Source organism: Cryptomeria japonica, chromosome 3 (assembly GCF_030272615.1).
Source record: "Cryptomeria japonica chromosome 3, Sugi_1.0, whole genome shotgun sequence".
In the NCBI taxonomy this organism is placed as follows: domain Eukaryota; kingdom Viridiplantae; phylum Streptophyta; class Pinopsida; order Cupressales; family Cupressaceae; genus Cryptomeria; species Cryptomeria japonica.
Window position 1 is genome coordinate 955,384,187 of NC_081407.1, and position 16,515 is coordinate 955,400,701.

Consider the following 16,515-nt stretch of genomic DNA (forward strand, 5'->3'; position numbering starts at 1 on the left):
TATGTCTATCTTCCTTTCCATCCTTAAATATTTCATCCTTGGGATTATAATGCTATCTTTCATTTTCTCTCTCCTTCAAACAAAATTTCTCCATATGATTCTCATGACCACAATACCTGCAAATAATTAGTTTTCTTTCCACCTGTTTTTCTACACCATCATTTCTAGAACAGTGATTAGAACCATCATTATTTTGAAATTTATTATCGTTTTTCCAATTCTTTTTTCCATCAATATTTATATAAATTGATTTTCCCTTAGTTGCATATGCATGATTCTTCTTAATATAACCATCTTTAACAAGTTGAACTTCTTCATCTTAAACCGACTTACAAAATTTATTGAGAGTTTGTTGGAGGACATTACGATTTAATTGAATAGCCCCTTTCCTTAATTCTTTAAATACCTTGTATGGTTGGAGAAGCTTACTTTTAACCAATACAATCAACTGATTTTTTTTTGGCATATTCAACACCTATTTTCTTTAATTGAACATTTAAATATGTATCTTTATTAAATTAATCACTCATTTTTTCAAAATCAGCAAGATCTAAGTGTTGGCAATATTACAAGGATATTGAGAACGTTGTTGATGATTATGGACATAACTGATTAAAGATGTTTTACTGTCTTGATATTATTATTTTGTCATTGATGTCAAGAAATTGATTTTCTAATTCAGTATGATGTTGCCATATCTTAAGAAATATGATATGAAGATTATAAAGAAGTCGGTAAAGACATAGGAAAGAATATGATGAATAAAGGGATAAGTTATTCAATGGGCAACTCTACCGAGTCAGACAATGATGAGATCTTGATGTTTTAGATTGTTCTAACATCATACATATGTTGTAAAATGTAAAGGTTAATACTATACTATGCTATCAAGCAAAGAACCTAGTCGGTAAACTCTAAGGAACCTAGTCGATAAACCCTAAGGTTATCGCAATCGGTTAATAAAGATAGAATGTCTACCGAGTAAAGTTTAGTATTCACTGAGTTGTAACCGAGCTACAACATAATGCATTAAATGTTTACATGTGATATTTAATGAAAGATGTTGATGAGCTGGAGCGGATCAATGATTGGCAAGCCGTAGAAAAAGTTTGTTAACGAATCTAAAGCAATGGAAAGTCAGCAAGAAGATCTATAGCTCAGATTGAACCGCATTACCCTAACACAAGTTCCAAGATGAATGTGCAAGTTCCGAGGCGAGGTAAAACGTTTTCAGATCGTAAGATACAATGAACCTGGACAAGATTGAAGATCTAATGACTATGATTGATCATGGGAAATGTGATCAAGGAGATTAAGTGGTTAGAAGATTGTTTATAAATAAGGAACTGTTGATAAACAATGTATGCGGGCAAGTGTATGCATAGGGATGCTACATAGTGATTACCGAGCACAGAAGCTTGAAGACCTATTAGAATAACAGAGTATTGATGCCCAGCAGATAGACAAGATTAGTTCTATGTCTAGATTGTATTGAACAAATAAGAATCTGCTTTAGCATTTTAGATGTGAAGTTGCAGATAGATTGTATTACTGTTATTTTGTGAAAGTGACAGAAAATCTCTTAACCAAGTGGACTTAACAGTCTTATATGTAAATCCTCTAACAAGGTGGCATTCTGATTGAGTGTTTGAAATCCTTTGACAAGGTCACTTCTAACAAAGTGAAGATCCTAACAAATCTGAGGGAAATCCCTTAACCGGGTCACATCTAGCAATGTGTTTTGTAATCTTTAACAGGATTGGCTTTTAACCGAGCATACTCTAGAAGAGTATATTTCTTAGTGGGTCCGAAATCCCACAGTGGTTTTTCCCTATTTTGGGTTTCCACGTTAAATTTGGTGTTATGAGGTTTATATTGTTCATGTGCTTTTGAGTTTGCATGTTTGACAGTTTTTTATTATATGACTGATATATGTTACCGAGGTTGAATCTAATGTTTTTATGGATGAATAAGTTTGTATGATTCACCCCCCCCCCCCCCCCCTCTCATCTTGTTGGCTATTGGATTTGTACTTATATTAAGTATCAGAACTATCACTAAGTTCACAAATTTTTCTTTTATAGTAAACATACTCACAATCTCTGCATCTTTATAATCTTTTTCTAAATTTTCCCACAATTCTATTGGATCATCAATATTAACAAATCTTCTATTGAGATTGGAGCTCAAGGCTTTACCAATGATACCTCTAGCTTGCTCCAACTTGCATTTCCATAGCTCCTTTTCTTTTTCATAATGAGGTTTTTCAATTTCTTTGTTTACTACACTCCACAAAGTTTTTTCTTTTAATACATTTTTTACTAGATTCTTCCAATCTACAAAAGCACTTCCATCAAAGATAGGCAAAACTTCATTTGAAGAGCTCATGTTAGCAGAAAAAATTACCTTTCAAACAAATATCAATTTAACAATATTTCAGCCCTGTTAAAAGCATTCTAGATTAACTCTAGCTCTAATACCATGTAAAAATAGGTCCAAAATATAACTATAAAATGAAATAACAATAATGAATAGGGCAAAACAAGGCACTAATCAAAGAGAAATGACTGAAATATAGCAATCTAACTTTTATTATATTCAATCCAATAATATACAATCACATACAACTTCATATTTATAAATGAACTTAAAAACTTCTAAAATTCTAGAAAATTTAAGGAAAGTTCTTTTTCCTAGACAGCTTCTAGTCGACAATCTTATATCTTAACATTATATTCTATCTCCATCCATCCATTAGTGTGATATTAGAATACAAAGATAGTTGGAGAGTTGACTGTTGAAAATTTGAATTGATTGTATATACAAAAACTTGAAGAAGAAGATTTTTTTATATGAAATCACCAGTTGTTTCAAGGCCATCGACCTTAAAACAAACCTTGATGACTTTCATCCCCCAAGATATTCAAATATTTTAAAGCAACTTGATATGAACAATTTGATTGGATCTAGGCTGAAATGTTTCAATGTGATGAATGAAGTATGTAAATGGTCTCCTTCTCCTTTAACGCATTTCATTGAAAATGAAATCTTTATTACAAATAATCAAGTGATTACATTGGAAGAGTGGCGCTTGCAGGGTGGAATGGTAGTCTATTTTGGATTGGTGGATTGTTCGCAGAGGAAGTTGGCATCTGCGTTTCGATTGCTACAGTAGAGGCATGGATGCTGCGAGTATTCATCTCGTTGCAAAAGTTTCCTCGCACTCAAAACCAGTTCTTTATTGCTTATAGGGCCCGGATGCTCGCCCAACACCATTTGAATAGCATTGGTGAAAGCCCCAAATGCCTCCCCTACATTACCAGATGGGCACGCATCCTCAGATGTCTCATCTGATTGACACCCACTTAACAGTATTCCCATGTCTTCTTCAACGCGCCCTTGCTCCGCCACAAATTCCCTAACACCTTCAAATTGCTTCTTCACTTTGCAGCTGCTGTTTCCACCGAACAGATCAAACAGAGCAGTCTTTATGTCATCCACCTCTAATTCAGCTTGCCCTGTTTTTTCTCTCAGGACTTGCAGAATAGAATCCAAGGGCAAGAACTTGCTCGTTTTTCTTTCTACTTCTGTAATTTCACAAGTATTAGGAGTTTTGGCTCCAACATGAGGACCGATTTGTTCCATTTCTTTGTCAATGAGGCCTCCACTGTGACACGAATCGGAAACCATGGTGAAAGAGGCCCCTTCCGGAACTTGATTCACAATTTCGCGAAAATCTTCGTCTGCAATACATCAAACAAGACGATTGAGATAATACGGAAAAAAAGCCTACTAATTTATTGAGATAGAAGTCATTGAAATTGAGAATTCGGGTTGTTTTAACATTATGCGGAAAAAAGCAGATAATCATAGAAAGCGTCATTTTAACACTTGGTGTAAGTAGTTGCAAAGATTGTAAAGAAGGGAATAGTTTAATTGCAAAAAAATAAAAATTAAGTAGTAAGGCTTCAATGTAACGACGGAGCTGTTACATCTTTCAGACTCGACCTATATGTAAAAAGAATTGCAAGAAACCATCTTATAGATTTCAAACTTAACTACGTCATTTAATAGCATAGCCAATGAATCTTGCGAAATTGAGTACTTGAGGTGAAAAGCTGAAACAATTGAAGAATTCAATCAGTTGAGGGAACTGAAGAAAGAATTTGAAATGACCAACCTGTGAGAAAGTTGAAATCACATGGGACAATACACTCGTCCTTGTGGTGATGGATTGGGATGATTGTGCCATGCCCGCTGTAGTGAAAGAAGAGCACATCTCCACCCTTGGCCTTCCCAACCATGTTGAGCAGGGCCTTGCGAATGTTTTCCCCGGTGGGCTTTGTATATGACTCGTCTGTATCGATCAGAAGCTCAATATTCTCTTTGCCAAACCCAAAACGAGTAAGCAGTGTGCTTTGCATGCCCACAACGTCGTTTACACAGCCATGCAATTCATTTTGTGTGTTTGGATAATTGCATCCCACCAATACTGCATACTTGTTGCTCGCCATCTTCTTTTCTCTGCACTCAACACAAATCAGAGCTCACTACTTTTCTGTTTCTGATGATTTCAGAATCCCAAACACCAGACAAATATTTATAACAAATAAGGTGATGTAGGAAGGACGTCGCCTTGAAGGCCAATCCAAATGAAGAAGCATCTTCGCCATTAAAGAACTTGTAAGGAAAGATAAGTTAGAGATGTGCCGTCCACACAAACACATCAAATTCAATACATTCTTTTTGCAGAATTGGCATGGAATCTTAACAATAAATTAGTGCTAAATCTATAATTTGAAATACGTGCGCCGATTTCTTGCTGTCTTGGCTAGGCCCGTCCAGATCTGAGTCGGCTTGAAAAAATGTGTACGCCACAACAAACCAAGGCAAGAGGTCCGTCACAATTTCAAAATAAATGGAGTACGCAACCCAACGGAATGGTCCTCCGCCTAACATACTTATTCAAAAGGTCGTCAGTCGATTTCTTGTTTTAAATGTCGAGGATATCTATATTTCTGTTTCTAAATAGAAAAGTTCATGTTTTCACTTCTATTTATTTTCATATTTTAATCTAGGTTGAGAAATTGATCTTGGACTTTCAAACCTTTACGACTTGTTCAATCACCAGAAAATTATGTTTTGTATAATGAGTTATATTGTTAAAGATAATTTAGTTTAGGAAAAAGGATCTAATAATTGAGCACCTTAATTTCACTTTCGCATAATCTTACGTGAAAATTTCAAATAACTCACAATTTTTTTACAACTACTTTGTTCATAGATTCCTTGCTTATAATTAAGGTTTCAAGGCCACATCATCAAATATGATGCCATATCAGCATGCTTTTTGTCAAGGTGTTCAAAACGACATTAAAAAAAAGCGAGAGGGGGGCATTAAAGTTGGAGGAGATTCTAAAGTCGAGTTTGAATCCAATGCGAAGACTGTGAATGACACCTTTCATTGTTTTTCCACTACGTAGGAAAGGAGCAAAGTCGCAAACTATAAAGACAATAAGAGGCCAAGCACCCAGTTGCAAAGATGCATCTACACTTGAATGGAACCCCTTCATAGTACAAGATCTATCTCCACTACAACTCACCAACCTTGAGAGATATATCAACAAGAAGTGGTTTGGAAAGGTCCAAATCCACCAAAATTATTGTGAAAGAGGTATGGGAGGAAAGGTTGGTATCAGGATTTACTTTGATAAAGCAACCTAGTTTGTTGCCAATGGATTCATAGACAATAGAACACCAAAAGTGGAGAGGGAGGTTGCGGATCTTGACCCAGGTAGGGGAAAACTCAATAAGATCCACAAAGGAATTGAAGGAGAGAGTCCAAGGGCATATAGACAAAGCATGTGAGCCCCATTTCCAAAATCCCATCGACAGAACATCATCTCTATCATATGTGTTGAATCAAAGAAAATCACAAAAAAACCATGAGAACATGAATATTAATCCAGTTTAACTGACACCAGCAGATTCCAGTGTTCAAAGATCTAGGAGTGTAGCACTGGAAGAGATTGCCATAAATTGACAAATCAACCAATAAGTGCTAGTTTTTCAAAATATGGCATGGAGTCCAAATCCTCCTTGCCCAAAAACACCTTAGAGATAGAGTAGGTATAGGGGAGAAATTTTGTAGGTTGTGCAGAAGATCCCCTTAGGAGTTTACGAAGTAGATCTGCAAATGAGTTTTTAAGTGGGGAGTTAACAAAAGCATTAGCCACTGAGGCAACAGGTTGGGTTCTCTGTGAGGGGGAGGAATCCGAGTTAGAGATGTCCACAACCAGTTTACATATGGGACAACCATTCCTAAGAGAGCCATTACGAGGGGAGTCATTGCTGCCATTCACCAAGAGCAGGAGATGGTGGTTTGAATTTTGGGGATGAGAGGGTGAGCGGAAGGCCATGTTTTCTCTTTTATATAAGTTCATGATGTAAAAATCATTCAATTTCAAGAGATTTTATAGATTACTATGATATGAATGACATTAAGAGGAATATCACCTTTTCCTATAAACCTCAACAAAATAGTCTAGTTGTAAGGAAGAACTACATAGTGGTTGAAATGACATTAATTTTTTTTGACTAAGGAATTGAGAAACTCTTTTGGGTTTGATGCAATTGCTACAACAATATAGATTCTAAATGAGATTTCAACTAGTAGATTCCATAGGATGACTCCTTATAAAGCATGATATAAAAAGTTTGATGTTAATGATTTTAAAGCTTTTAATTTTTTAGCTTATATTCATGTAGTTGATTAAAAGAGAAGAAACTTAGCTTCAAAAAATTGATTCATATATTTTTTATCTATATAATTAATTCAAAATAAGGTTTATATGCCTTATAATCCTCTTACTAATAAAATTATTATACAAATAGATTTTATTTTTGATAAAGGATGAATGTATAAGATTTAATTTTGACAAAGGATGAGTGTATGGTGTTAGTATAGCATGTTTCATGCCACATTACATTGTTTAATTATCAAACCATCATACTTAATTTCAACGGTTATGGTTATATAGTTATATTTGATATAACTATACTTTGCCTTGTATAAATTTTCTTTTAGTGCATCAAATCACACAATAATTATTCAACTTTCTCCTTATTTTGGTACTAGAGAACTCTTAAGTTCTATGAAAGTGTGTAAGAAACTGACATTGAAATCTTATGTATGAGCATTTCAAAGTTGTTTGAAGCCCAACATCTATTGCAAGTTGTTTGAAATTTGCACCATATATTTCCAAGCATATGAGCAACAATGAGAGATGTTACTATAATTTTCACTAGGCATAATAAATAAAATTGCCCATCCTCCACTACTTGGAAGACCAACATGTAGATGGTGTGAGTTTGTTAGCCATTTAACTTGTTTCTTGGAATTCATTTTTAATGCTAGCTATTTAATTTGATATTGGTATATATGTGCCATCATCACTAAAAGAAAGGAAAATCTCACTACCATGACATGCCACTTCAAAGATTTGACATATCATTAGAGCATCAATTATATTGTGGGATGTTGCATGTCAAACTATTGGAGTTATTTTCTTTAATTTGGTTTTGTATTTCTTTGTAAGAATTTTTTTTTAATGGTGGAGAATATTGAGTGTTACAAATTTCCCAAGTGGTGTCTATGATGAGAATTTTTTTGAGGCCTTGGATTTTGTGGCAAATGAGGCAAGATCTTATGATATTAGAATTGTTCTGAGTCTAGTTAAGAACATAAGGATTTTTTAGTGAAAGCATGCTTTACATGAGGAGAATACATTTTTATTTTTCTTTTTATTTTGATCAGATTGAAGAATGCAAGGTGAACCCACAATAGTGGGTTACGCTTTTTTGTCAACTTTGACACTGCAATATTCATTTTTAGAAAAAACTTCAGATTCAAACACCTATTACTTCTAAAACGTAAGGAATTTGTAGATGATGTGAACTAGTGATTTGTGTCATTTTGTATGTAGATTCTAAAAATATTTTTTCATAATTTTTGGAATCAATTTGCTTCTATTTTTCTATCTCCCTCGAAAACTAGTTTTTTTCAAAAAACAACATTTTTAAGGAGTGATACTCACTCCGTATAGCATAACTTTTTTTTCTATAATAGATATGAATGTGATTCTTTTTAATTTGGTTTTGTAACATCCATATCTAGTATTTTCAATTGTTTTTGTAACATTATCTTCAATATTTCATATTTTATTAAGATTTGAAGTCGAGTTAACTGTAATTTTGACATACGTCCATTTGATATTACATAACTTGTTGTATATTTAATGAAAATCAATTTTTTTTTGTTGGAAAGAGAACTTCAATACCTAGTGTGTAAATATTTTCAGAATTTTTTGGGTGACGTTTACTATTTTTCCATAAGCATTTAACAAAGAAGTTCGTGGACTATTAAAACTTGGATTGAGAAATCCTTGAAAATTTTAAGATCTATTCAAAAAATTAAAATTTCCCATGCCTACCATGAAATGAATTTGTCTAGTTGATCATTTTCCCAATATGGGAGTTAGAAGCAATCATGAAAAGTATTGGAGCCTTGGGGATAGCATTTCATATGACCTAACCCAAGCTAGACAAGCCAAATCTTTTTAATGATTCTTGATGTCACTTTTTGATATGATGGATCGGGCTTTTATTAAACAAAATTGTGATGTATTTCTCCTGCCCAAGTTTTCACATACTTTATGGGTGGCTTCTATCTCCTTCTAGAAGTTGGGTTACTTCTAGCTTCACATTTTTTCCATTATTGTGATCATGGGAGGCGATAGGAGGAGAGTGGAACCTCTGGACTGTGAGGAGGTGAGAAAGAATAAAAATGTTGCATGGGATTGATGTTGGTGTTACCAAAAATATTTCTAAGGGTATGAAGGATGGGAAGATTAATGTAGGAGGTTGAATCATAGAGATTGATGAAAAACTAATCGTAGAGGTTACCGGACTTTCCGTTGAAGGGGCAAAGTTTTAAAAAGATAGGAAAATGTTCGATGCTATAGTCAAGAAATTCACCAAGGACAAGAAGGAAAGGAAGAAACTTGCCAAAGTGGATAAGAGCAGCTATGACACGAGTAAAATCAAAACTATTTGGCACTCTTTTCTTTTTGTTCTCATGAAGTAAATATTACCCTATATGGTAGATATACTAGGGCTTATGGGAACCATTTTGTCCTATTAAATCACTTTAGGCACAAAGTGAAGATAATAGAAAGAACAAGAAAAATCATGTTCTTCATGGGGGTTTGTTGTTTCTAATTCATGAGTATATTAAGGCTCTTCCTTCATTGTCCACTAGAATGCTTGTCTCTTCCTCTCAGACTGATGATGAAGATCCTAAAAGCCTTCCCTCTGATGAGGATGATTGGAATAATGAGTTGGATGATACCGATTTTGCGTCGAACTCCATCCTTGTGCAAGGCCAAAAGGCTAAAAGATGTAGAGTGTCCTTTATTTCTGTTTCTATTTTGGACTCTCTGCCTTCCCATCATTTCATTCCCGATAAGTCAGAACCTATGTCAAAGAGGAATGATAGAATTCCATTCCCTAATGATCTCAATGTTAACTCCCCCCTCCTTGGTATGGACAAAGAAAACCTTGATGTTTTGGCCTTTTCCTGTGACTCTACTGTGGACAATTTCAAAATGTTTAAGTGGGTCTTCCATGAAATCAAGGAAATTGATGTGAAACTCTAATCAGTGACCAGTAAATAGGATAACCAGGGTACAAAACAATGGAGTGTTGATAAGAGGAGAGCCATTGTCAATTCCATGCAGAAAACTATGAGCACAATGAATGATCTCAAAAAAGACTATGATAGCAGAATCACAAACTTGGAGGAGAAAATGAAAAAATAATATGATGATAGACTCAAACAAATGGAAAATAAATTTCAAAAAGTCAATGAAAACCTCATCTCCTTGGTGACATACAACCACAAAATTGTTAAAAATTCTATTGAAAGTATCAATACTATGGTTGGAAACTGAAGAAGTTGAGGAAATACAACTTCAAAGATCCCAAGAACACCTGCATGCAAATACCTGTCACAAGAGAAGAATAGAAGAACATAAAGCAAAAAAGCATAAATGCTCTGAAGAAGAAAATTATCATTCAGAAAGGGAATCAATCTTTTTTTAATGAACAAGTACAATACAATCCTTATAAAAGGATAATAGAAACCCTAAAGATATGCAACCCTAAAGAAACCCTAAAGGGATAATGTGTATTTAATAATTAGAATAATTATTAAATACCTACAATATTTATTAAATGCCTAAGTTTAGATTAAGCGTAGAGTTTAATAGACTAATAATTAAATAAATAATTATTAGCTAATACAAGATAACTCTAACACCCCCCCTTAAGATGAACTTAGGGAGTAGCTAAAAAACTAAATGCATGAAGCAAAAAATGCAACTACATGATGAAGGCAATTTGGGTCCCGGCAACAAGGCCTGATGAGGTACCTAATCACAATCAAATCTCTATGAAATAGAGAAATAGAGAAAACCACGTGGGAAAAAAACTCTACTCCAAAAAGAGATGGAAAAGAAAGAAGAACACCACTGAAGAATAATACTTTTTTGAAGATTAAAATAGCACTCTGATTGTCACACCAAAGAATAGTGGGACTATCAGGAGGAAAACCAAACTCAGTCATCAATTGTCGAAGCCATAAGATCTCCTGACTAGCGAGCACAGAAGCTCAGTACTCAACCTCTGTAGATGATAATGCATGAGCAGTCTGCTTCTTGCAAGACCATGTGATAGGACCAGAGCCAAGATGGAAAACAAAGCCAGAAATAGACTTTCGATTAGTGACATCACCAGCCCAATCTGAGTCAGTGTAGCCAACAATGTGAGGTTCCCCTGATGTGTAGTGAATGCCATGAGAACTAGTACCCTAAATGTGGAGAGCAAGAAAGAATCCATCTTCTCATACCAAGCCCGAGGGGCCTGTTTGAGACCATACAATGAATGTTGAAGTCTGCAAACCAAAGAACTATCCTGCACAAATCCCTGAGGCTGCTCCATGTAGATTTCCTCCTGTAGATCCCCATGCAAGAAGGCACTCTTCACATCCATCTGAAAAACAGGCCAACTCCGAGATGTTGTAAGAGATAGTACAAAGCGAATGGAATTCATCTTGGCAACAGGGGCAAATGTATCGGAGTAATCAATACCCTCAACCTGTGAAAAACCCTTCGCAATAAGACGTGCTTTGTACTTATCAATGGAACCGTTAGCAACATACTTAGTGCGATACAACCAGCGGCACCTAACCATCTTTCTGCCAGATTGCTAGGAAGAAGAAGCATTAACGATTATTTGCAGGCAGATTTCTAAAGATTAGCATTACCATGGAAGCTGATGTAGACCTCTATTTCTAAATGCATGCATATTCTTCCCCTTATTTTTGTATGCTCCTTGATTTTTTTCTATATTGATTCTTTAAAATTGTATGTGCTTTGCAAGCACAACATGATAAAGATCTGGAAATTTTGGGGCTTTGTATTAAAAAAATGAACTTTAGAAAGTTTATATGGGGGTTTTGCTTAATGCATTTAGTATAGGTTTCTTTCAATAAGTTTCCTGAATAAAAATAGAAGATTAAAGTTGCTATGAACTCTTCCTCTAATTGACAGCCAAAAATGTTCTTTTGTTCTAAATTCTTGTCTATATGAGATTCCAATGTTTCAACTTTGTTTGCTCCTAGAGATTCTTTCTAGCAGGGTTCCTGACTACATGAGATTCTAGAATCGCATCCTCGAGTGCTTCCAGAGTTTCTTTCTAGTGGGACATTATTGAGCAATGAATATACAATGGCATCATCCCAATCAGAGGTCATCTTTGCAGTTCTTTAGCTTGAAGCACATTTCTGCAAATTCATATCTTCCTATGTTCAGATGGTTAGTTTCTATATTTAGAGACCGTGTACCTATCTGTTCATCCATTTGAGCAATACAGAATATGTACAACTACATTTTCAAAGTATCCTAGAGGTACTCATGCAGTGGTTTCTATGATTTTGATACAATCTTGTTGCACTGTGGATTCATTTGTAGTTCTTCTTCATCGATAATTGCACCTTTCTTCTATAGTTTGAATAATGGTCAGGAGTTTCTCTCAATTGAGTTTTCTCCTTTCTTCTTTGTAATTGGGTTTTTGATCAGGCTTTGTTGCGTGAACCCATATCTCTCCTTAGTTAGACTTAAGGGGGAGTGTTAGCGCACAGTAAACTCCTTGTTCTGCTCGTGATTTACGAAGAACAAGAGTTGCATATGCATTGTGAATGTAAGCTAACTAAAGAGTTTTTTTTTTGAAAAATCAAAATTCGGTCTGCATGTTGTAAAAAGGCAAAAATATTTTTTTTGTTTGAAATTTTTTTCTCGAACTGTGTGCCAGGGTCGTACGGCCTGGATCTGAGAAAAAAATACTCTCAGAGGCTCAGGAACCAAAATAGGCCAAATTTTATATGACCATAGGGGTTTTCGGGCCTTCTGAGCATGATGGTGAGGTCCGTTTAGGTCCAAAGTGCTCTGAAAAAAAAAACCTATACCTAGGTGCATAAATTTTTTTTCTGAAACCCTAGATCTGCTTCCAATGCAAAAATTCTCAAAACAAGAAGAGTAGCTACTGATTTGAAGAACCTCCACTAAAATAGAACATGACCAGGTAGAGAAGACTGTAATCTGCATGAGTGCCCTCAAATGACTCTACTCGAATCAGATGGCAAACAAGGGCAAACAACTGAACTCAAAGATACAAATGGCATGAGACACCAAAGCCTAAAGAGATGATCAACCGAACCAAGGAAGCATTAGAACCAATAGGACAAACCTCCCCATAATGCTGAAAAGGGAGAGGGACAGGTACACTGAAAAGAACGGCCAACAAGAACTGCATGACGAAGAACCAAGAACATCGAAAGTGCAAAGAAAGTACATAGTGTCTTGGAAGAAACACTCACTTGACACACATCATGAGGCTAATGTCATGGAAGAAACACTCACTGGACAAAGGTAGATGGCAAAAAAAAGGCAAACATCAACCCCCTCATGGCACTTTATAAGTAGTGCATGTACAATAAGGCACAAGATGTGCAAGATCCCAAGTAAACAATGCATGATGGCACTTTATCTCAGTACATTTTCAAAAGAAGCTACAATGATAATAAGACTAGAAACAAAATGAATAACCAAAACCGAGATATTCTACTCAGAGAAGAGATCCCAGGATCTGAAACAACCAAGATATCCACAGAGTGCTGAAAAAACAAAAAACTGAAGAAAATATTTCTCGAGCAGAATTTGGAAATAAAACTTATATGGCTATAAATTACACAGGACAATCTTTCCAACAATATAAATTTTTTGAAAAACGGACTTCGGATGCTCATTTTATGTCTCTCGGAGTGCAAAAAGAAACTTCTGGCTTTGACAGAAAAAAAACCATCAAAAAAGAAAAATAAGAAGAGAAAACCTCTATATCTAGAGAGAGCTTAGAAAGAGCTTTCCGACGGTATAAGGTTTTTGAAAAAGCGTCTCCACATGACTGAGTTATGGCCAAAAGAAAAAACCCCTGTTTTAGGGCATAAAAAAGGGTAAAAAACAAAAATTAATTTCTTTTTTTTTTTCGACGAAAATTTTCTGACGCATTTGTAGGTACAGCCGTATGGATTTTTGTGCCTCGTAAAGCATGCCAATAAAAAATCATGGCCCAGATGCACTTGTCACCGAAATGTTAGTGTAGGTTTTTTTATTTTCCTTATGTTAGGGGGTATTTATTTTTCCTACACATATATTATTAAGCTTGCTTAGGTTATTAGGTGTGGTTAATATGAGGACACGTGGCAGAATACATTAGCTACATGTGTAACTCTCCACCTCACATGGGTATTTGAGTTACACACCCTCTTTTGGCTTGTTGTGCCACCTCTCATAACCACTATTTTGTCATTTCCTAAGTGGGTTATGGGGTAGTTGGGTTTCTCACCCTCTTTTGGCATTATGTGCCACCTCTTATAACTCCTTTTTTGTTTTCATGTAAGGAGGTTATGCCACATGTTTTGACATTTACCAAGTAGGTAAAAACCTCCCACCTTTTATGGGGTAGTAGGTAAAACCTCCCACTTTTTATGGAGGTGGGAGTTAATGCACCTCTTGGTTGTATATGCTATTATTTTTCTATATAATAAGCAATATACTCTCACCTTCACAAGTTAAGTGATAGCTCGGTGAGAGTCTTCTCTAAATTCTCTTCTTTATCTCTATTTTTCTCTCATATCAGATTTATCTTCATTCAGCTATTTTGATCTTCGATCATCCGTTGCTTGGAGTTGCATGTGATCTATGACCGACATCAGATCCTGGCTCAATTCTTGCTTCTCACAGAATTTAACATGGTATCAGAGCTGTGTTGTCTGGTATAGCTCATTGCTTTTCTGATTTATTTGAGAGATTTGAGATTGTTAGATAGCTAATATTTTTCTTAAAAACCAAGTATGCTCTTCTCCTGCATTTTCGTGTGATCTGGAGAATCAGAATAGTTTAAAGGAAAATAAGCTTCTAGTTAAATCTGGTTTTATATATGTGTTCTTTGAGATCTGGGTGATTGCAGCATTTTTGGTAATATTGGAGACTTCTTTAGCATTTCCAGAGTGTCCAGAAGGCTTGTGAAAATCATAAGTGACTTTTATTTCACCAAATTCAGAGTTTGGAGAAAACAGTAAAAAAAAAATCAGAGTACTTGACGGAAAGCTGGAAATGAGCACTCTTTATAATTGCAGGTCTTATTGAAATATTCTACCCTTCTTTGTTAGATATTGCAGGTTGAATCAGCTGCATGTTTTTTTTTTCCCTTCTATAGATCATATCTTTCTTCTCACAACTCTATTTTACAAAAACGAATAGTTGTTGGAAAGGTATTAAGATACATTGAGCAGCTATAAGGCTAATTTTTTCAGATTTTGTGTTAAATTTATATGTATTTAAACTTTCTATTTTGGCCATTAAAGCCTTAGAAAGCATTGTAATCTGATAAAAGCCTTGTAAATGCACTAATTATAAAGTGCCAACCTTGTAATATTTGGGGGGGGGTGATTTCAAAGACTAGTGAAAAGGGGGGGTGTCTCTTGTGTCTTCTTTCTTGCACTCTTATTGACTCTTTGCAATCTTCTTTTCTGCTATCATGGATGCATCTACAATTCCACTTTTAACACCATATAATTACTTTGAATGGAAATCTAAGATGATAATATATCTGAAAAGGCATGGATATCATCGTGTTACTATGGGACTTGAAACTGAACCTCAAGATGTTGCAGAAAAGATTAAATGGTTTAATAAATGTGATGAAGCTTTTGGTACATTGTGCATGTCTGTCTCTCCTGACCTTCTTTTTCACATTGAATCTGCTACTACACCAAATGCAATATGGACTACTTTGGGAAACCTCTTTGGTAAGCAAGATGAACTAAGAGGTCATCAATTGGAGAATGAACTCATAGGGTTGAATCCAACCAATTTTGATACTATACAAGACTTCTTCACTAAACTTAAGTCTATAAGATTGCAGTTGGAATAGTGTGGAACTAAGAAAGATGATAAGCAACTGATCTTGAGTATTCTTTCTAAACTTGGTCCTAACTATTCAGTGTTTGTTTCTACATTCTATGCTACCAAATGTGCCCTAGGTACCACATTCAAAATGCCTTCTTTAGATGATTTTGCTGCAGAACTCACTAGGGAGCAGGACAAATTGGTTCAAATGGGTACAATAAAGCCCTCTAAGTCACATGCCTTAGTTGTAAATCAAGGCACAAAAGAACAGAAAGGGTCTAGTAAGCAAGATAAGAAACAAAAGAACCAAGGAGAGAAGAAGAAAGATTAGAAATCTGCTACTTCAAAAGCAGACAATGAGACCTCTTCATCAAAAGGTGAACAACCTAAGAAGGAGAAGGTCAAGTGTTCTTATTGTAAGAGGCCTGGTCATGATGAACATAAGTGTTTAAAGAAACAAATTGATCACCTTTCAAATCTTCTTGAAAAGAATAATATCAAGGTTCCTGATTCAGTCAAACAGAGTTCATCAGAAGGATCTTCTAAGGACATAGATAAGAGTAAGGGGAAAGGAAAGGGTAAGGCCCTAGTTGCTATTGCTTCACAACCAAATTCTTGGATAATTGACTCAGGTGCTTCACACCACATGGCTTCTTCAGAAGATGATTTCACATCTTTAGAGCCATGTTCTATGCCTTCCATCCTAATGGGTGATGACACTCTTGTTGAAGTGCATGGGAGATGGTCTGTTGATGTGGGTGAAGGAACATTTCAAGATGTCCTTTGTGTTCCATCTTTATCAACTAATCTCCTATCTGTTTATCAGATCACTTACACTGGTTCTGGCAAGCGAGTTGAGTTCACACCAGATGCAGTGGTAATCAGCGAAATGCATAATGGGTCTACTGTTGCTGTGGGAAAAGCAGATCAT

At 35.4% G+C, this 16,515-nt stretch overlaps 1 protein-coding gene across 1 annotated transcript; it reads right to left on the reverse strand.

Annotated features, from left to right (window-relative positions):
* Positions 1-2,996: 2,996 nt before the first annotated feature.
* Positions 2,997-4,558, reverse strand: LOC131035585 (metacaspase-9). The gene is made up of 2 exons (XM_057967315.1): positions 4,181-4,558; positions 2,997-3,743 (listed from the first exon to the last, which is right to left on the reverse strand). Exons 1-2 carry the CDS (start codon positions 4,512-4,514, stop codon positions 3,112-3,114), a joined length of 966 nt encoding a protein of 321 aa, XP_057823298.1. The 5' UTR covers positions 4,515-4,558; the 3' UTR covers positions 2,997-3,111.
* Positions 4,559-16,515: the final 11,957 nt, after the last annotated feature.

What these genes read in the sequence shown, in the direction of transcription:
- LOC131035585 (XM_057967315.1), bottom strand. Translation starts at nt 4,514, where the DNA reads ATGGCGAGCAACAAGTATGCAGTATTGGTGGGATGCAATTATCCAAAC. An exon ending in TGATTTCAACTTTCTCACAG is followed by an intron (nt 3,744 to 4,180) that starts GTTGGTCATTTC and finishes GATGTATTGCAG; the next exon opens with ACGAAGATTTTCGCGAAATT.